At 41.1% G+C, this 23,195-nt stretch overlaps 1 protein-coding gene across 2 annotated transcripts in view; it reads right to left on the bottom strand.

The window, feature by feature from the left end:
- Nucleotides 1–6,957: 6,957 nt before the first annotated feature.
- Nucleotides 6,958–23,195, bottom strand: part of LOC139458320 (fibroblast growth factor receptor 1-like) — a 95,814-nt gene continuing 79,576 nt past the window's right edge. For both annotated transcript variants that reach the window (XM_071239708.1, XM_071239709.1), the window contains 4 exons: nt 22,808–22,921; nt 21,919–22,030; nt 21,239–21,335; nt 6,958–14,913 (listed from right to left, as the gene is read on the bottom strand). In XM_071239708.1, the coding sequence (XP_071095809.1) occupies nt 14,742–14,913; nt 21,239–21,335; nt 21,919–22,030; nt 22,808–22,921 (495 nt within the window). In that variant the 3' untranslated portion in view covers nt 6,958–14,741. The remainder of the gene's footprint in view (nt 14,914–21,238; nt 21,336–21,918; nt 22,031–22,807; nt 22,922–23,195) is intronic.

Genomic DNA, 23,195 nt, shown 5'->3' with positions numbered 1-23,195 from the left:
CATGTAAGACTCCCTCTGTTTGTCATTGAGAGATTGACCCGGGCCATGTTTGACTAATTAATCAATGGCGCATGACCGATTCCTAATCAAGTCATCTCATACATTTATTTTTTGTACTACGCACTCATATCGGTTTTTTGCACCCTCACAGTACACCGCCAACATGTTGTGTTGACTGCCATGTTACACCTCTTAGAGCCACCTTTTTCTTATCCATCCATTGTCATCATTTGATATCTCTTTGTATTCACGTGCTCATCTGTTATTATCGTATATCTCCAAATGTTCTTGAGCGTAATACATTTGCATTCTGTCCCTCACTCAGATGCATTAGGGGCGGTCGGGTAGCCTAGTGGTTAAAGTGTTTGCTCGTCACGCCGAAGACCCGGGTTCGATTCCCGACATGGGTACAATGTGTGAAGCCCATTTCTGGTGTCCCCCGCCGTGATATTGCTGGAATATTGCTAAAAGCGGCGTAAAACCATACTCACTCACTCAGATGTATTATCATTTGTTCCCATCTTTTCTCATGAGATGGACAGGGTCTTAGACATGAGCCTTGAAGCCGAAGTGAGCACACGCATTGATTCAGCGCCCGATCATCCTGTTTATCTTGGACACGGGTTTATTTTCTTACAGTCTTGTGCAACTGTGACAGTTATTTTTGGTTATTTTCGCTTCATTTTCTTGGTATGACAATCTCATTAAAATCAGATCTTAGTTCTCGCTACCCCTAAACAAAGATCTGAGGACATCCCCTTAGGGGTCACGTCAGAACGACCTTTCATCCGACCAATCAGAGCGTCGCTTACCAGATCATGAAAGTGATCGTCGGAATGTGATTTCTAATCATGCAGCCTCGAAAACGATAAAACGGGGTATTCCGAACGATAGCAACGGGCTTTACGACTGAATCTATACAATCTAGTCCATATATTAGCCATGCTAGAACGTTCTTTTGTTCAGGTTTCAATTTTTTAAGCGAGAATTTGTCAAAATATGTTTCGAACCGTAGTCGCCAATTTGAAATTAGTGCCGTAAGCACGAGAAAGCTGCCTTCTCATTGGCTAATGTCGACTTCTTGTCAGTAATTCCATTGGTCGGTCAGAGTTTGCGGAACGTCGGTCTGACGTGACCCGTAATGGGATGTCCTCAGATCTTTGTTTAGCGGCAGTGAGAACTAATTATAAGATCTGATTTTAATGAGATTGTTGGTATGAAGATAGTGATGTTCTTAATTTCCATCTAACTTAATATACTGTTGTCAGAAAACGGAGGATAGTGTCCTTGTAATGTAACTAGTGGTTGAACCATTTATTTCGAAGTCACTGATGTCCGAGGACCTGGTATTATTTTTATTTCAGTTTGATGCAAGAGTTTTGGTATACTTTGACCTTGACATCTGACTGATCCTCACTGGTAACGTCCCCAATGCTGCCTACTTGCAAATTTTGCAAAAGCAAGTTTTCTCCAACTGTACAAATAATTTGTCTGGAGCTTACGCCGATAATACAGTGGTTTATTACCTCTTGAAAGGTATCGATGGTAAGATGACAAGTAGCGTTTAGAATCTGGATTTGATGGTTCCATATTATTCTAAAATTAGAAAAAATCGTATTTTGTAAAATATTCGTGAAAATGTAAAGTAACCCTCGTTCAATGTAAAATTCGTTCCATCGCTTAAAATGTAAATGATGTAATTCGTTCAATACGTGATAAGGGTATACCTCTTTCTGTCCGCACTGCTACTGGCTCAGAACAAATTGTGTTTTCTTACTTCAACCATCTTCTCGGGGCAAGAGAGTTAACTGATTTTAAAAGTCCAGTTTCAACCCTTACCGAACTAGGCTAGAATTCCTGGGCTCGATCGTAGCGCCACCAGTGGCTATTACCAGTTATGTCCCTTCTAAGCCTCTCCTATGGACCGATCAGATTCCACCTCACGTATCACTTGCGTTTGCTTCACACAAAATGGTGGCGCCCAGTCAAGACGATCAGATCGATAATCAAGATCTATATTGTGATAAAACAGGTCTTACATCGCGAAATGCATCAAATCACGTGAGCATCTTGATTAAAAACATGAAAAGGTTTGGAAAATATCTGCTGACAAAGAGCTGACAATGCACATGCTTTGCAAATCCTGCAATCGACCGAAATCTGCACGACAGTTTACGAACCGAATTTCGATTTCGGTGCGCGATTGTGATTGGACTATGCATTGACTCGTTAGTCCAGCCAAAATGTAACTCCATCATACCAGTCTAGTTCAGCAAGGGTGGAAACTGGACTGTTAATTCTCTTGCCTCGGGAAGATGTACTTCAACATGTCTTTCACTGTTTCAGTTTTGAATAAGGATTGTGTATATTTAGAAAATATACATTATTATGACATATCATTCTCACAATACCATTCTCACATGGGATGTGTACAAGGCAACATGTACATTATGTTTAGGTTCTCTTAGTAACTCGTACCCTTCTGTTAAAGAAGTCACACGTACATTAGAAACTCATATCAATGTTGGTTTAGAATGTTTGTAAATCTTATTCTCAATGCAGCTGAATGTATGCAGAAACTTATTGTTAATAGAAACAAGCCACAAAATGGATTTATAATTTGAACTGTGACGCTGTGAGCTGGACGTCATTTGAGAAGATTCCGCCAAAAAAGTCAAATGAAAGTAAACTAATTTATTGTCACAAGAGAAATAAATACAAACATATGTGCAAAGTATTAAAATCCAATTATCAGCATATAAAAAGAACAAACCTTAAATCATGTATTAAAGACTCGTCTATGTTTTGGAAAGGATTGCGAAGTTGATCAGGCCTGTGTGACAGGGGTAATGAGATTGATAAAAACTGCTGGTTTGGGTATTTTAAGAAAGTGTTTAATAATTGTGATGAAATTTGTGAGAATAGCAATACTACCGACCATGTAGAATCTCCTTCAGATTTAATTGATCAATTCATTCTGGAGTCGCCCGGACCAAGAGATTCCGGCAGCAGTCAAACATTTAAAGAAAGGCAAGTCCCCTGAACATGACGATATTATCACTGAAATGGTAAAAATGTTCTGAACCCTTTATAGTTCCATTCTTAACTTTATTTCACAAGCTACTTGATTCTGGTGCATTTCCTGAATCCTGGCCAAAGACAACCATAACTCCCTTACATAGAAAGGCAACAATCCAGATGATTACAGAGGAATATCTGTTTAATGTGTAGTAAATAAAATTTATACCTACATTTTAACTACCAGACTTTCTAACTGGGCAAATGTTAGAGTTACAATAACAGAAACTCAAGCTGGTTTTCGTCATGGATATTCTGCAATGGATCGTGTATTCACTTTAAAAGCAGTTGTACAAACATGTTTATCAGAAAAGAAAAAGAAACTCTATGTTGCCTTTGTTGACTTTAGAAAGACATTCGACTCTATCAATCGTACTTTGCTTTGGAATTGTTTGTACACATCTGGTTTGATCGGTAAAATGTTTGTAGCCCTGAAAGCCATCGATTCCTCGGTGAAAGCATATGAAAGATGCAGAGATTGTGCATGTAGTTTGTTTGTTGTTTAACGCCGCACTCAGCAATATCCAAACTATTTGACGGCGGTCTGTAAATAATCGAGTCTGGACCAGACAATCCAGTGATTGACATCATGAGCATCGATCTACACAATTGGGATACGATGACATTCATCAACCAAGTCAGTGAGCCTGACCACCCGTTCCCGTTAGCTGCCTCTTACTTGAAACATTATCGCCTGTTACGACCAGCATGGGTTGCTGAAGATCTATTCTACCCCGGATCTTCACGGGTCTGGTGTATGAAGTGAATATTTTAACTGCCCTGTTGGTTTAAAACTAGATGGTATATAAAGCCCTCTTTTAATCTCCTTCTACACAAATGAATTATCTATGGACATTCCAGACAACTGTAAATATGGGTACAATTATTCCTTGACGTACTTGAAATCTTGTTGATGTTTGCTGATGATGTTATACTTGTATCTGGACATTCCAGACAACTGTAAATATGGGTACAATTATTCCTTGACGTACTTGAAATCTTGTTGATGTTTGCTGATGATGTTATACTTGTATCTGATGTAGTATCTGAGTTACAGAAACAACGTAATATTTTAAAGTCGTATACGGATATATGGGGGTTAACAGTAAATATATACAAGACAAATATGTGGTATTTAGAAGAGGTGGACGACTGTCGTGAAAAGAAAAAAATGGTTTTATAAAGGTGAAAAGGTTTTAACGGTTGAATCATATAGCTATCTAGGAATACTTTTCTCATCTACAGGTAAAATGAATAAAAGTATCCTCAATTGTCACCAAGAGGTATACGAGCTTTAATGGAGGTCATCCATCATTTGTATAAACTTGGTATGGTGGATCCATCTGTGTTTTTAAAGATATTCGACACCCAAATACAGCCTATTCTGTTATATGGCGCTGAGGTGTGGGGTACAAAACAGATTTGAAAAGATTGAAACTGTCCATTTAATTGCTTGCAAGAAATTTCTCAACGTTGGTCCTCCAACACCTAATGTAATTGTATGTGGCCGATATCCGTTGTACATAAATGCACTCTCTCGTTGTATAAAATACTGACTTAAACTTGCCGAAATGCATAATGACAGAATTCCTGAGAAAGCCTATGATATGCTTATGAACTGTGATAACTGCGGATACCAAACCCATGCAGCTCCTGTACGCACTTTATTGTTTTCACAAGAATTTGGATTTTTATAGATCGCTCAGTGTGTCGGAGATAAATTTACTTTTCTCAGACGGTATAAAAAGGCTGCAATTGACAAGTATCATCGATCATCGATAAATAGTTCAAGATATAACATATATAAAGAGTTTAAATTATCTAATCGAACCAGTGAAGTAGGACACACTTTTATCAGAGAGAAGACAATGTAACGTATTGATAAGACTGAGAGCAGGGTTGTTTAGGTTAAAAGTTAATGAAAAGAGATGGTCGGGGATTGATTTAAGTTCACCTTTATGTCCTCTTTGTAATCTTGGGATAGAAGATGAATATCATTTCATCTTAATATGTAACCAAAAAAGAAGATAAGACATCTCTATCTGCCTGAAATGTATTGCCCTAATCCGAATATCTATAAATTTAGATCGCTTCTGTCTTCCAACGATGTAATACTATTAGAAAATTATGTAAATATTTATGTCAAAGTTATGAAGCGAGATAAAGTTTTGCAAACACTAGAATATATACTATGACATAAGTTACTTATGAATACATGTACCATAGCAATATGTGTGTAAGCACTTACCCTGTACATGGGCCAGTGGCCTTCATTCAAATCTGCCACCCAGCGATCCCACACCGTACGGGGGCCATGCAAGAGGAACATTTTCCATTTTTCAGGTTGGATATTTTTACAGATGATACAGGCGCGTCAACTGTCAAACTTCCGCCTACCTGTATCTCCCAGTGTGTCGTGTCATGTTTCAAACACGTGAATTTCGTGCCGCACGTGCACTAGTCACTCCGAAACACGGTGGACGAGATAGCCAATGCTGAAGCGTCAATCTCCCCTTTATAAATCTGACGGACTTAGGCTGGGGGGCGCGAAACCATCAGTAAGCCAGATATGGATTAGAAAGCAATTACAAGCAATTCACGAATTCCATTTCCAAAGTACTTATATGTTAGTCGTTTAATAATAACCCACGACCTGGGAGGAACAACGGATTATCTGATCTACTTCATCAAAAATTAATGAAGGTACCCAATGCAAATTACAATTTTGTTTTGGGGTGCACATATGCGCTTTATGGTACAAGGTATGCTACAAAACTTCGTTGCCCCGCCTTGATCCTCTAAATGAAAGTTATCTTCTTCCTGTGTGTTATCGCAATACACATCTATGGCTGCTGTGTTTCTCTAATGTTGCATATTAAGCGTCTAATTTCGGCTTCATTCATAGGATTGTCTGGTCCAGACTCGATTATTTACAGACCGCCATCATATAGCTCAGTAGGAAGTTGGGATCGTATGCAGTAGGGGATTGGTTCGAACCCTGAGGTAACGGTACCTCAGGTTAGTACCTACGGGTAGTTGGGGGGGGGGGGGGGGGGGGGGGGGTCGGAATCGCAGGGGATAGGGAGTAGGGGGTTCAGGTAAGCATCCTCCGGTAGTAATGGGTCGTCACGTTCACAGGAGGTCGGGTTCTTTCCATCAGCTAGTAGAGAAGGGGGGGTTGGGGTGTGTGTGTTGGTCCCCATTGGTAGTAGGGGTCAGGTTGGTCCTCTTGGGTAGCAGGGGTTGAGGTTCTCGCGCTGGGGTGGCAGGGGGTAAGGTTCTCACTCTGGGGTAGCAGGGGGTCAGGTTCCCACTCTGGGGTGGCAGGGGGTCAGGTTCTCACTCTCGGGTGGCAGGGGGTCAGGTTCTCACTCTTGGGTAGCAGGGGGTCAGGTTCGCACTCTCTTGGGTAGCAGGGGGTCAGGTTCGCAATCTGGGGTGGCAGGGGCTCAGATTCGCACTCTGGGGTAGCAGGGGGTCAGGTTCTCACTCTGGGGTAGCAGGGGGTAAGGTTCCCACTCTGGGGTGGCAGGGGGTCAGGTTCCCACTCTGGGGTAGCAGGGGGTAAGGTTCCCACTCTGGGGTGGCAGGGGGTCAGGTTCACACTCTGGGGTAGCAGGGGGTAAGGTTCACACTCTGGGGTGGCAGGGGGTCAGGTTTACACTCTGGGGTAGCAGGGGGTCAGGTTCGCACTCTTGGGTGGCAGGGGGTCAGGTTCACTCTCTGGGGTAGCAGGGGGTCAGGTTCGCACTCTGGGGTGGCAGGGGGTCAGGTTCGCACTCTGGGGTGGCAGGGTTTGGGTTATTACCCTCCGACATGACAACAGGAAGTGACAACAGAGGCTACAAGTTGAAGGTGAGGTTTGTTTAATATAGTTAAAATACAATACAGTTTAATATTGAGTTGCTACATCACAGCACATTCAACAGAAAGACTTGGACAAATGTATGGTAAATCAACATGAAAACAAGCAAACACACAAAAACATGGACTGATGACAATGAAGGCACAGACATTTGAATCCAGTCATGAATGACAGAAGCCTAAAGTGGTCTTTCAATGTACAGTGACCCTCCCTATATAGAAGTAACTTATTTGGTAAATTTGATGTTTTTCACATGAATACATATTCTTTACTCAAACCTTGTTACCTTTAATAGAAGGATATACCAGATGGGACTCTACCCCCAAAAGTACTAGAATTTGTAGTTTTTTAGACAGATTTATCCCAAATATAACATTTGTTACTATTGCAAGTGGTTTCCTGGAGTTGTATTCACATACATAATCAATTATGGCTGTCCAACCCAGATTTCAATCATATGAAATATAATGAAATTAAAATACGTTTAAATCACAGCTACAGCTAAGCAGAGATATTTCCATGGATACAGATTCAAATGTCTGTGTCTGGTATAAGGACTTGGGATAACAACTGTCCACTGATACAATGATAAACAACTAAATATATTCATTAAATGCACCCTTTCAGGAATACACTATTGGTATTCACATACAATCTTCAAATTCTTTATGTTTAAAGGATAACTTGTGTGATCACACATTATATAAATTCTCACATACTACTCAAAAGGTTAAGGATCACCTGATTCTTTCATATTACAACTGATCTGTTATGCCACGGCAAATTAATAATAATCATATGAAAGATGGGTGGTCCTTAACTTTTTTAAGAAGTATATACAATTCTTTGATTTTTGCCATCATTTAACATGTATGATAAAATATGATCAGAACACATATTGATTTGTACTTTAGTTTTTCATTATTGTAGCCAAAGTCTTATAAAATAATAATTCAATTAATTATTATGTATATCTAAAAGTATTTAAAGTAATCAAATTTGTCAACTAAGTATTTTGGTTCATATTGTCGAATATCCAGAATTCAATAAGCAACTAATTATGTCATCTGCATGTTCATGTTCCAATGTCTGATGCAAACTAAGCAAACAGCGGGACATATATACCACTAAACCTTTGACAGTGATATTGCTGTTATTCAATCAAACAGCAAACTTCCTATTCTAATGTTATGAGTGGTTTGTGTCTTGTGTTCCAGTTCCAGTTCCAGCAAGCCTGACGTGATGCCATCTTACACATTTACCACTTAGGTGAAACCCACATGATATGGTGCTGATAAACCACAGATCATAATCAGGGAGAATCTGGATTCAAACCCACAATCACATGATCCTTGACTGTCCAAGGGAGGCAACTATGTATATGACTGGGCCACCCAAGTGCTCACTCAATACATGTAAATATATTTTTGGATCAGATATCTTAGTATCCTTATAAAAAATTGAGTGGTATACAATAAAAAATATCAACATCTTTAATGAAGCAGTTTGATTTTCAACACAAATCACAGAATTAGTTTGAAAGGGACTGACACTGACTCGAATAATAAATGATGGTTATGTATTCAAATTCAAATACTGAACAACAAATATAACATCACTAAAATAATGTTTTGTCTGAACAATATATGAATATTTGGACGTGACCTCTAGCATGTCAACTACACACATCTATACATGTATTAAACAAGCACCTGCTGCTGCAACTTGTTGCTACTGTAGCAGCTGTAGTAACACAGAGAAAATTTCATTTAAATAATATCATTAAATTCAAAAGGATTCAAATTAACACAAATTCACATTTTATTACGCATAGGGCTGACCAATTCATTGTACTTGTTTCAAATGTATTTACTTGTATAAATTACCATCACATATAAAATAAAATTAAAATGTCTGGGATTAAACAAAAGATTAAGTTCCTAACACAACTTCTTTAAATTAAAATTGTAGCAAAATTTAAAAAATCGTTGCAAATGAAAAACAGATATTCGTAAAAAAAAACATTTAATTGCAGCATTCTTTGTCATTATTTTATTTGTACTTTGGGAACATAATTTCACCATGACCAAACGTTTAAATAAAAAAAGAACAACAAAAATGTGAATATGGGATAATGTGATGTTTGTGATTGTTGTGACTAGAACGCTTGGAGTTATCATGAAACATCAGCTGTAGGGAAGCAAGACATAGCTCAACAAACATGTGACAACCTTTCTCCTACCTGAGACCGCCTCCATGGTCTAGTGGATGGAACACCTGAATCATCTGATTGTTCCATCCCCGGCCTCGTCATACCAAAAGACATTAAAAAGATGGAACTTGTTGTTGCCCTGCCTGGCACTCAGCATTTTGGGGCTAAAACAAGTACTGGTCGGTACTGGTCGGTATACTGTGTCTGAGTGGGGTATCCATGTTAAACTGTGGCATGGTATCTGAGATGGCTAGCATGATGAATACCACAAATACATGTGCATGCCTATAAGTGCAATAAGTTTGAAACCCCATTTCACCTTGCCTTACCCCTACCTGAGAGGAAGCTAGCTGAGTCTAGTATATGGTTACTGGTATTCCTCAGATCATAACATTAATATTACAATTATCTAAATTCTTTACTTACAAATATATCTCAAATTTTCAAACACCATATAATTTATTTGTTATGGCCTAGGATGACAGTTGGCGTTGAAAGCTACGAATATCAAAACCAGATCTTTTCACTTGGAACCCAACCACATTGTTTGTTTGTACAAGTTGAACTAAACTCCCTGTAAACTGATATGTAACATACATGAAAAATACATCAATACAATCGGAGGGGAAAACATTTACTACCATAAATATACATGGTGTAAAAACTTACACTCCATCCACTACAGTAATGAGATCTAGCAACTTCTGAAGAAATTGGCAAGTCAATGGAGAAGACATTGGCAGATAAATGCCAGGAACTTATGTACATTTCAGCATGACATGAGCGAATACAATCATATATATGTTACAGTCAATGTGTAAAATAATTACTGAGTCAATTTACAAAACGCCAAAATATTTCAGTCATTTTACAATAATTTTTCCTTCAGATTGACTAAAAGTTATAAAGAGGTTCACAATGGCTTAAAAACATCACAATGGACTAATTATGCTAGGATAAGAAGCCCCCCCATCCCCATAAAAAATATATATATATACTTTGTCTTTGTTTTGTTTTTATAATCCTATCATTTGCAGTCACTTGGTGATGAAATAGAGCAAAAATATGTTTGGAATTTGTTATGATATAACAAATGGAAAAATAACTGTAAACTGAGTCATTTTACACACTGAATATAACATATATATATCAAAACAAGTGTCTAAATTTAACTTCATTTTTGTGAAATAAGTTCTTAGGTGTGGTAGTTTGTTAAGAGACCATCAGTGAGGCCTTAAGCCGCTTAAAGCTGACTAAACTACCTTAATTATTGATGGGGTGAATCTGGAAACACACATGTTTAATGGGGGTGGAGCGGGGTGGTTGTGGTGAAATTGCATGACAGGGATGGACACCAAGAATGGTCTTCACACATTCTACCCACATGTGGAATCAAACCCATGTATATGCATTGCAAGACAACACCACAACCACAAGACCACCTCACAAAGAAAAAAGGAGGGTCTCCAATAATATAATGACATGATCTAATGAAGGTCACAAAATATAAATGAGAACAGAATTTTGACAAAATCATCAATAATGGAAAAGTCATTACTGTAGATATATTGTTTCGGTCGATAGAAATGTCATGGTATGAATAACTTTGGCAAGTATTCTGAATGATCAGAATTTGGAAGGTTGTCTCAATGGGATTATTTTACAGTTGAGGTCTTTGTTCAGTTACTAAGCTTACAGATATATTTTTCCAAAACCAAAAATGAAAAACAATTATTCTGAAATTAATTTTTAAAGTGAGCTCATAAGAAAACTATTTAATTCAGTAAATATGGGTTACCTACCCTCCCATATTTACAAATTTTGATGTGACTACATGGTCATGTGACTACCAGAATGTCATGTGACTATAATAATGTCATGTGACTGAGACAAAGGCAACACAATTTTACACCTAATACAGCATTCAAAACTAATACTGACATGAGAGTACTACAAAATTGCACGAGACTGTAATACTATTCGGCAAAAAGGTTGAGCTATAAGATTAAAATCAGAATGAGATTCTTCACTAAAGTAAAAGACTTAAAACACTATTATATGAACACAGAGTGAGCAGATTTCAAACATCATATCTTTGCAAAAAATGAGAATGATATGATTGATATCAAAATTCAGTGAAATGATTGAGTTAATTATCAGATTCGAATCTGTTCATGTTTATGAAACACGGACAGGATGAGTGATACAAATTATGAATCATAAATAACAAATAATGAAAATATTTTGTAAGAGCTACATGTACCCCTATTGTTTTTTTGCAAGTTGCAAGTTAGAAACAATTAGATTTAATGTTTCCCTTCATCAATTATTTGGTTTCTTAAATATTTCAATTACAGGGTAATCTTTTTGGACCATACAAACCATTTCAGCCATCGGTAGAGTTAAGCCAGGAAACTGAATACAGTGTACTTCTCTTGGGAGTCTTAGTGGAGTTCATTGAACATGACTGACAGAGTGGGGATGTGTCCCCCTCATTGAACATGACTGACAGAGTGGGGATGTGTCCCCCTCATTGAACATGACTGACAGAGTGGGGATGTGTCCCCCTCATTGAACATGACTGACAGAGTGGGGATGTGTCCCCCTCATTGAATATGAGTGACAGAGTGGGGATGTGTCCCCCTCATTGAACATGACTGACAGAGTGGGGATGTGTCCCCCTCATTGAACATGACTGACAGAGTGGGGATGTGTCCCCCTCATTGAATATGAGTGACAGAGTTGGGATGTGTCCCCCTCATTGAACATGAAGGTCACACGTCTATATTTTCCTGTTTTCAGACAAGACTATTTTTTTAAAATGCTGTTTTGGATTGACATTACTTTTCATTGAAATAAACAAGTCAACATCATCTAATATGTTTTAAATTTTTCCTTCTGTCTCTTGGCATATTGAAAAAAATAAAAATATTTTGATTAAATTACTGTATTTCAAATTAATTAATTTTTGAAAATCTTAGCTTCACTTAACTTAAATTAACTTAAATATAATTAAACCTAGGGACAATCATATCCTGAATATTAACATAAAGGTTACAACAGGAACACTGTTAATTTAGTCAAACTCACATGGCGATGTCATCTGTGGAATTCACAAACTATTTGAAGTAATTACTTTCTGAGGAATGAGAATAATACCACAATGAGACCACATCAATAAGTTGGTGTGGAAACTTGAAGCGTAAAAGTGTATTGCTATGTACAATGCATATGTAGGATATATTTCTAAAAGTCAGAATGTGCACTCACCTCTGACAGTGTAAATAGGGATAAAACTGATGTTAAAGTAACAATGCACATTGCTTGTTTCATGGAGACAAATTACAACTGAGTATCAGTATCATGTATTAGTATCAAGTATTAGAATCAAGTATCGGTGTGAAGTATTAGTATCAAGTATCAGTGTCAAGTATTAGTATCAAGTATCCGTATGAAGTATCAATATAAATATCAAGTATTAACATCAAATATTAATTATCCACATCAGTATCAATTACCGGTATCAAGTATTAGTATCAGTATCCATATCAAGTTTCCATATTCATATCAAGTATTAACATCAAATATAATTTTATCATTATCAGTATCAAGTAATAGCATCAAGTTTAAGTATCAGTTTTTAGTATCCGTACTAATTAAGTATCAAACAGGAATCAAATGGTGAGGGAATTGATACAATTCCAGAGATTGAGCTGGATCTAATGCAGCTGCAGTATTTCAGCTACTGTAGTTCCTCTAATAAGCAATCTGGCACTTTAATATTCTTTGAACAAGTTTCCAAACCTGGCAGGTAATGGAGGCTCAGCGGTAATTAGAGACCGGGACCTTGCTATTACAACTAAGGTGTTGCTGCATAAACACATGGAAGCCACTTACAGAAATATGCACAGCCATGTGGTTGATAAACATGGTATCCTTCACTTCAAAGCATGTTTATTATTTATTTAAGAGAGGGTAATCTAAATCTAACTCACATGGCACTTATGAGAGACCCAGCACTTTTTAGAGACACAGCACATTTTAGAGACACAGCACTTATTAGAGACCCAGCACTTATTAGAGACCCAGCACTTATTAGAGACCATGAGCTTATTGTGTTGTATGCTGCTCCGAAAATGGCACTTATTGGAGGCTGACACCTATTAGAGTCCTGGCGTTTTCTGGAATAAATACCGTGCTTATAAACAGGAAGCTGTCCCTATTTCCTCAATGAATTCAAAAATAAGACTTTAATGGTAAAAGTGGTCTTACACAATGAAATGTCATTAGACCTTCCGGAAGTTCAAAGTCTTAGACTAGCGGACTTACCGTAATTTTCAAAGCTACTCTTCAGTTTAATGTGTGAGGAGCATCTAAAGAAGCAAGTTGTCGACAATTTCCACTTAGGTTAAATCTCTGTATGAACCGAAGCTGCTGGTAGATCTCAATCAGAGTGAATCTCAGGTAAGTGTGACATCTTTCATCAATGTTTCACGACAGGTTCTGCACCTATCATTACCAGTCTTACCGCTGGCACCAACATATACATAAATAAGCATATATTTTTTTTCAACAAATCCACAAATATACTGCTCAATGTTTGATAGATACTAAAATATCAAACTTTGAAAATGTGAAGTTGAAAATTCCACATCAAGGCTACACCCTTGCTTTCACAATGACAGACAAAAGTAGAACAATAAAAATGTTGAGAAGCTGATATGTTTAGTTTTGTATGAATTTGTTTTGAGAGAGTTGAATGATAAATCTGGTCAAGATACAAGATCTTAACTGCTTGTATGGCAACACATACATCATTGTACTGTAAGAGAAGGAATTACTGTCAGCATGGACCTACAGGTTTTGAAGTTGTACAGGTTTTTATCCATCAATGATAAAACTACTTCAAAATATTGTTATCTTATTTTCTATTGTAGATCTTAGTTGAATCCATAAACAAAAAAAGTCAAAACGTGTCGCTCAATATAACAAGTACTAATCATAGGACAGCATCTTCAAACAGCATCTAAAATATCCCTATCAAAGTTTGAGTAGCATCTATTCCCTCCTGTCAGTAGCTGCCATCTCCATATCTGAAACTAACAGGCAAGTAGTATTCCTTTGAGAAAACTTGTCTCAGTGAGATAATATTAGGTGTGACAAAGTCTATCAATTCAATCTCTTATGAAGGATGATTTCAGGAGATATCTGAGAAACGCTACGTTTAAAGGTCAAGGTTTCAGACATCAGAGGTGAAGGTCATTTACAAAGTACAATCTTTCTGAAATACAGCAATATTTTCTAAAAATATTGTTTTCATTCCTTTATAGGATATATATAGTTCACATCAGTGCTAACAGCATTTTGGAAAGTAGTGGCACCTAAGCACATTTGTAGCATGGTCAAACATTGTGTCCATGATCCCTGACTCCATGTTACTGTCAAGGTCAATATTATAGCAAAGTCAAGGTCATTCAGTAAAGAAATTTCTTGAGAATACATACATATATGATTATGACATTAAACGTGTCAAACATTCACGAGGCTGTCTGGACAAATGACCTTTATTTTCCAGATCAAAGTCATTCAAGACACAGTATCCTCGTAAGCATCTGGAGTTTTAAGATAATCTGGTAGTCGGTCGAACATGATGTGTGTGTAGTGATCTTGAGCTAACTCTGTGAGAGCTTCAATTATTTGACTGTAGGTCGGACGGTCTTCAGGGTTGCCATGCCAACAAGCTGACATCATGTTGAACCTGTAGAGAAACACAAAACTTGAAAATATTCAATCTCAATATCCAGACCTGACTTGAATCACGAAGCAAAGTAATCTCAGATATGGTAAAAGGGAGGCAACTCTGTTGAGGCAAAGAGAAGCAATATCTTCATTTGAACTTTCAAAGTGTACAAAGTGCTTTGAGAGAAACAAAACTCAGAAACACAGGACACTTCCCCTAAATGTAACCCTGAACACTTCTCCCTGAACACTTCCCCAGAATGTAATCCTGGACACTTCCCCCTGAATAAAACCCTGAACACTTCCCCTGAATGTAACCCTGGACACTTCCCCTAAATGTAACCCTGAACACTTTTCCCTGAACACTTCCCTCTGAATAAAACCCTGAACACTTCCCCTGAATGTAACCCTGGACACTTCTCCTTGAACACTTCCCCTGAATGTAACCCTGAACACTTCTCCCTGAACACTTCCCTCTGAATGTAACCCTGGACACTTCCCCCTGAATAAAACCCTGAACACTTCCCCTGAATGTAACCCAGGACACTTCTCCTTGAACACTTCCCCTGAATGTAACCCGGAACACTTCCCCCTGAATGTAACCCTGGACACTTCCCCCTGAATGTAACCCTGGACACTTCCCCCTGAATGTAACCCTGAACACTTCCCCCCTGAATGTAACCCTGAACACTTCCCCCTGAATGTAACCCTGAACACTTCCCCCTGAATGTAACCCTGAACACTTCCCCCTGAATGTAACCCTGAACACTTCCCTCTGAATGTAACCCTGGACACTTCTCCTTGAACACTTCCCCTGAATGTAACCAGGAACACTTCCCCCTGAATGTAACCCTGGACACTTCCCCCTGAATGTAACCCTGAACACTTCCCCCCTGAATGTAACCCTGAACACTTCCCCCTGAATGTAACCCTGAACACTTCCCCCTGAATGTAACCCTGAACACTTCCCCCTGAATAAAATCCTGAACACTTCCCTCTGAATGTAACCCTGGACACTTCCCCTGAATGTAACCCTGAACACTTCCCTCTGAATGTAACCCTGGACACTTCTCCTGAATGTAACCCTGAACACTTCCCCTGAATGTAACCCTGGACACTTCCCTCTGAATGTAACCCTGGACACTTCTCCTGAATGTAACCCTGGACACTTCCCCCTGAATGTAACCCTGGACACTTCCCTCTGAATGTAAACATGGACACTTCTCCTGAATGTAACCTTCTCCCTGAATGTATCCCTGAACACTTCCCTCTGAATGTAAACATGGACACTTCTCCTGAATGTAACCCTGAACACTTCCCCTTAATGTAACCCTGAACACTTCCCTCTGAATGTAACCCTGGACACTTCTCCTGAATGTAACCCTGGACACTTCCCCCTGAATGTAACCCTGGACACTTCCCTCTGAATGTAAACATGGACACTTCTCCTGAATGTAACCTTCTCCCTGAATGTATCCCTGAACACTTCCCTCTGAATGTAAACATGGACACTTCTCCTTATTGTAACCCTGGACACTTCCCCCTGAATGTAACCCTGAACACTTCCCTCTGAATGTAAACATGAACACTTCTCCTGAATGTAACCTTCTCCCTGAATGTAACCCTGGACACTTCTCCTGAATGTAACCCTGGATACTTCACTTGAATGTAACCCTGGACACTTCCCTCTGAATGTAACCCTGGACACTTCCCTCTTAATGCAACCCTGGATACTTCCCCTGAATGTAACCCTGGACACTTCCCCCTGAATGTAATCCTGAACACTTCCCCTGAATGTAACCCTGGACACTTCCCCCTGAATGTAACCCTGAACACTTCTCCTGAATGTAACCCTGGACACTTCTCCCTGGACACTTCCCCTGAATGTAACCCTGAACACTTCTCCCTGGACATTTCCCCTGAATGTAACCCTGGACACTTCCCCCTGAATGTATCCCTGAACACTTCCCTCTGAATGTAACCCTGGACACTTCCCTTGAATGTAACCCTGGACACTTCCCCTGAATGTAACCCTGGACACTTCCCCCTGAATGTAACCCTGAACACTTCCCTTTGAATGTAACCCTGGACACTTCCCCTGAATGTAACCCTGAACACTTTCCCCTGAATGTAACCCTGAACACTTCCCCCTGAATGTAACCCTGGACACTTCCCCTGAATGTAACCCTGGACACTTCCCCCTGAATGTAACCCTGGACACTTCTCCCTGAATGTAACCCTGGACACTTCCCCCTGAATGTAACCCTTAAGACTTCCCCTGAATGTAACCCTGGACACTTCTCCCTAGACACTTCCCTCTTAATGTAACCCTGGACAATTTACGCTGAATGTAACCCTGAACACTTCCCTCTGAATGTAACCCTGAACACTTCCCTCTGAATGTAACCCTGGACACTTCCCCTGAATGTAACCCTGGACACTTCCCCCTGAATGTAACCCTGGACACTTCTCCCTGAATGTAATCCTGGACACTTCCCCCTGAATGTAACCCTGAACACTTCCCCCTGAATGTAACCCTGGACACTTCCCCCTGAATGTAACCCTGAACACTTCCCCCTGAATGTAACCCTGAACACTTCCCCCTGAATGTAACCCTGGACACTTCCCCCCTGAATGTAACCCTGAACACTTCCCCCTGAATGTAACCCTGGACACTTCTCCCTGAATGTAACCCTGGACACTTCTCCCTGAATGTAACCCTGGACACTTCCCCCTGAATGTAACCCTTAAGACTTCCCCTGAATGTAACCCTGGACACTTACCCCTGAATGTAACCCTGGACACTTCCCCCTGAATGTAATCCTGGACACTTCCCCTGAATGTAACCCTGGACACTTCTCCCTGAATGTAACCCTGGACACTTCCCCCTGAATGTAACCCTGAACACTTCCCCCTGAATGAAACCCTGAACACTTCCCCCTGAATGTAACCCTGGCCATTTCCCCCTGAATGTAACCCTGAAGACTTCCCCTGAATTTAACCCTGGACACTTCCCCCTGAATGTAACCCTGGACACTTCCCCCTGAATGTAATCCTGGACACTTCCCCTGAATGTAACCCTGGACACTTCCCCCTGAATGTAACCCTGGACACTTGCCCTGAATGTAACCCTGGACATTTCCCCCGGAATGTAATCCTGGACATTTCCCCTGAATGTAACCAAGGACACTTCACCCTGAATGTAACCCTGGACACTTCCCCCTGAATGTAACCCTGGACACTTCCCCCTGAATGTAACCCTGGACACTTCCCCCTGAATGTAATCCTGGACACTTCCCCCTGAATGTAACCCTGGAAACTTCCCCCTGAATGTAACCCTGGACACTTGCCCTGAATGTAACCCTGGACATTTCCCCCGGAATGTAATCCTGGACATTTCCCCTGAATGTAACCCTGGACACTTCCCTCTGAATGTAACCCTGGACACTTCTCCTGAATGTAACCCTGGACACTTCCCCCTGAATGTAACCCTGGACACTTCCCTCTGAATGTAAACATGGACACTTCTCCTGAATGTAACCTTCTCCCTGAATGTAACCCTGAACACTTCCCTCTGAATGTAAACATGGACACTTCTCCTGAATGTAACCCTGGACACTTCCCCCTGAATGTAACCCTGGACACTTCCCTCTGAATGTAAACATGGACACTTCTCCTGAATGTAACCTTCTCCCTGAATGTATCCCTGAACACTTCCCTCTGAATGTAAACATGGACACTTCTCCTGAATGTAACCCTGAACACTTCCCCTTAATGTAACCCTGAACACTTCCCTCTGAATGTAAACATGGACACTTCTCCTGAATGTAACCCTGGACACTTCCCCCTGAATGTAACCCTGGACACTTCCCTCTGAATGTAAACATGGACACTTCTCCTGAATGTAACCTTCTCCCTGAATGTATCCCTGAACACTTCCCTCTGAATGTAAACATGGACACTTCTCCTGAATGTAACCCTGGACACTTCCCCCTGAATGTAACCCTGAACACTTCCCTCTGAATGTAAACATGGACACTTCTCCTGAATGTAACCTTCTCCCTGAATGTAACCCTGGACACTTCCCTCTTTATGTAACCCTGGATACTTCACTTGAATGTAACCCTGGACACTTCCCTCTGAATGTAACCCTGGACACTTCCCTCTTAATGCAACCCTGGATACTTCCCCTGAATGTAACCCTGGACAATTCCCCCTGAATGTAATCCTGAACACTTCCCCTGAATGTAACCCTGGACACTTCCCCCTGAACACTTCTCCTGAATGTAACCCTGGACACTTCTCCCTGGACACTTCCCCTGAATGTAACCCTGAACACTTCTCCCTGGACATTTCCCCTGAATGTAACCCTGGACACTTCCCCCTGAATGTAACCCTGAACACTTCCCCCTGAATGTAACCCTGGACACTTTCCCCTGAATGTAACCCTGGACACTTCCCCTGAATGTAACCCTGGACACTTCCCCCTGAATGTAACCCTGAACACTTCCCTTTGAATGTAACCCTGGACACTTCCCCTGAATGTAACCCTGAACACTTCCCCCTGAATGTAACCCTGAACACTTCCCCCTGAATGTAACCCTGGACACTTCCCCTGAATGTAACCCTGGACACTTCCCCCTGAATGTAACCCTGGACACTTCTCCCTGAATGTAACCCTGGACACTTCCCCCTGAATGTAACCCTTAAGACTTCCCCTGAATGTAACCCTGGACACTTCTCCCTGGACACTTCCCTCTTAATGTAACCCTGGACAATTTACGCTGAATGTAACCCTGAACACTTCCCTCTGAATGTAACCCTGAACACTTCCCTCTGAATGTAACCCTGGACACTTCCCCTGAATGTAACCCTGGACACTTCCCCCTGAATGTAACCCTGGACACTTCTCCCTGAATGTAATCCTGGACACTTCCCCCTGAATGTAACCCTGAACACTTCCCCCTGAATGTAACCCTGGACACTTCCCCCTGAATGTAACCCTGAACACTTCCCCCTGAATGTAACCCTGAACACTTCCCCCTGAATGTAACCCTGGACACTTCCCCCTGAATGTAACCCTGAACACTTCCCCCTGAATGTAACCCTGGACACTTCCCCTGAATGTAACCCTGGACACTTCCCCCTGAATGTAACCCTGGACACTTCTCCCTGAATGTAACCCTGGACACTTCCCCTGAATGTAACCCTGGACACTTACCCCTGAATGTAACCCTGGACACTTCCCCCTGAATGTAATCCTGGACACTTCCCCCTGAATGTAACCCTGGACACTTCTCCCTGAATGTAACCCTGGACACTTCCCCCTGAATGTAACCCTGAACACTTCCCCCTGAATGTAACCCTGAACACTTCCCCCTGAATGTAACCCTGGCCACTTCCCCCTGAATGTAACCCTGAAGACTTCCCCTGAATTTAACCCTGGACACTTCCCCCTGAATGTAACCCTGGACACTTCCCCCTGAATGTAATCCTGGACACTTCCCCTGAATGTAACCCTGGACACTTCCCCTGAATGTAACCCTGGACACTTCCCCTGAATGTAACCCTGGACACTTCCCCTGAATGTAACCCTGGACACTTCCCCTGAATGTAACCCTGGACACTTCCCCTGAATGTAACCCTGGACACTTTCCCCTGAATGTAACCCTGGACACTTCCCCCTGAATGTAACCCTGGACACTTTCCCCTGAATGTAACCCTGGACACTTTCCCCTGAATGTAACCCTGGACACTTTCCCCTGAATGTAACCCTGGACACTTCCCCTGAATTTAACCCTGGACACTTCCCCCTGAATGTAACCCTGGACACTTCCCCCTGAATGTAATCCTGGACACTTCCCCTGAATGTAACCCTGGACACTTCCCCTGAATGTAACCCTGGACACTTCCCCTGAATGTAACCCTGGACACTTCCCCTGAATGTAACCCTGGACACTTCCCCTGAATGTAACCCTGGACACTTCCCCTGAATGTAACCCTGGACACTTTCCCCTGAATGTAACCCTGGACACTTCCCCCTGAATGTAACCCTGGACACTTTCCCCTGAATGTAACCCTGGACACTTTCCCCTGAATGTAACCCTGGACACTTTCCCCTGAATGTAACCCTGGACACTTCCCCTGAATTTAACCCTGGACACTCCCCCTGAATGTAACCCTGGACACTTCCCCTGAATGTAACCCTGAACACTTCCCCCTGAATGTAACCCTGGACACTTCCCCTGAATGTAACCCTGGACACTTCCCCTGAATGTAACCCTGGACACTTCCCCTGAATGTAAACATGGACACTTCCCCTGAATGTAACCCTGGACACTTACAGGTGTGGGCTGCAGTGTTGGGGCTGGGGCATCCTGTACCCAGACTGCACCCTCTCCAGCACTTCCTGGGGCCCCATGGCTGGGTACGGGGTCATCCCTGAAACATGCACACCATCCCGTACAGCCACAGATATCATCTTATTATACTCCACTCATTACTTTTGATGGAGATCAGCACATATTCTGTAAAAATATCCACTTGAGAATCAGTTTTGTGTTTCATGGAAAGACACAAATATCTCTATCAAAAGGGTAGCAGTGTATTGTGAATATGCTTGAAGATGCTACTGCAAGACCTTTCACTCCTTCCACAAAGACCACATGTGCAGCAGAGTGGAGGCAGCCATTGCCCCCTTGGAAGGCCTCTTGACAACAGCCAAGAAACCATCTTGCACAGCACTGCATGTTAGAGAGTAGAAGGAAGGCAGACAATGAAAAAGATGGGAAGAACATCATTCAAATCACAGAAATGGTCGAAATTGTTTATTCAAAACGTGATACCAAATAGCATAATTTTGCACTGATTTGGGGTATCCAATCAATCACAAGATTAAAGTTAAATTAAAGTTTAATAAAATTGTTGCATGACAATAAATCAAGTGCAAAAAGCTATTTGAATGTGTTTAATAAGACATAATTACCATCAAGCGATCCATACATTGTTTATATATGCCACTTACCAAAATGTAGGATTTCCCACAAAACTATTCCATACGCCCACACGTCTGTCTTGATGCTGAACACTTTCTCCGCCAGACACTCCGGAGCCAGCCACCTCACAGGGGACGATGACTGAAAACAAAATGTTTCAGGTTTCATTAAATACTCCATCTAATATGACGGCGGTCTGTAATAATTGTGTCTGGACCAGACAATGCAGTGATTGATATCATGAGCAATGGCCTACAATGTTCAGGAGGTAAGGCTTGTGACTTGGTGTCAGCATGGCATTTTACACAGGTTGATGTGAGAAGGTGAGTCAGAATATCAATCAGGTAGGTCAGGTAGGTCTACCCAGGTCTACCCAGACCCATGGTTAGTCACGTGATATATTGTTTAATGAAAAAAATTATCTGGAACTCCATGGTTACACTACATTTTTAGTAACTTATGTTTGCATTTCTTTCTGACTATGCACACATTCCTTCTGACTTTTCTGATGTTTGAATAAAGATAAAATTTCAGTCAACTTCAGTCAACTTCAATGTATACATGACCAGATCGTTTTATACGTGGACACCTAAATAGATTTTGCCAGGCCTACAGTCAAACTAGTGTGTTCCCAATCAGACTTTTTGAACCTATCTCTTGTGACCTACAGCAGGTACCCACGTAGGGTCGGGTAATGGTGGGGTGGGTACCCAGGTAGTACATTTGGACTAGCATGGGTATAGCACTGTCAAAGGATCCTGGCATGTCTAAGGGAAGTAACCAAGTGAGCACCTTGGACAACCTGGCCATCTGTGAGCCTACACTACCGAAGGACGAGACATGAGTTCACTACACACACTGTGACCTGAACTTCCTATTTTCTGTTCCACTGTTTCTGACTTGGCTTACAGCACCCACCAATTCGTATATATTCCTTTCTGCCACCTCCTGGGGAAATCCGAAGCCGGAGAGTTTACAGATGCCTCCCTTCCCAACCAGCACACGGGCAGTCTTCAGGCGGTAGTAGATCAGCTGCACACACAAAACATGCCGAGTTACAACAGCAATCACACCTAGTCTTGGGTCTGTTAGTCCTAAAATCTAGTAATTAGGTCCAAGTAAGGTCAGTAAGTCTCAGGTCAGTTAGTCAAGTCTCAGGTCAGTAAGGCATGTCTCAGGTCAGTAAGTCAAGTCTCAGGTCAGTAAGTTTAGTCTCAGGTCAGTATGTTTAGTCTCAGGTCAGCAAGTCAAGTCTCAGGTCAGGAAGTCAAGTTTCTGGTTAGTAAGTCAAGTCTCAGGTCAGTAA

The sequence above is a fragment of the Haliotis cracherodii genome, unplaced genomic scaffold (assembly GCF_022045235.1).
Source record: "Haliotis cracherodii isolate W230 unplaced genomic scaffold, xgHalCrac1.p SCAF_12, whole genome shotgun sequence".
Taxonomy (NCBI): domain Eukaryota; kingdom Metazoa; phylum Mollusca; class Gastropoda; order Lepetellida; family Haliotidae; genus Haliotis; species Haliotis cracherodii.
This window is presented reverse-complemented; position numbering and strand designations above follow the sequence as displayed.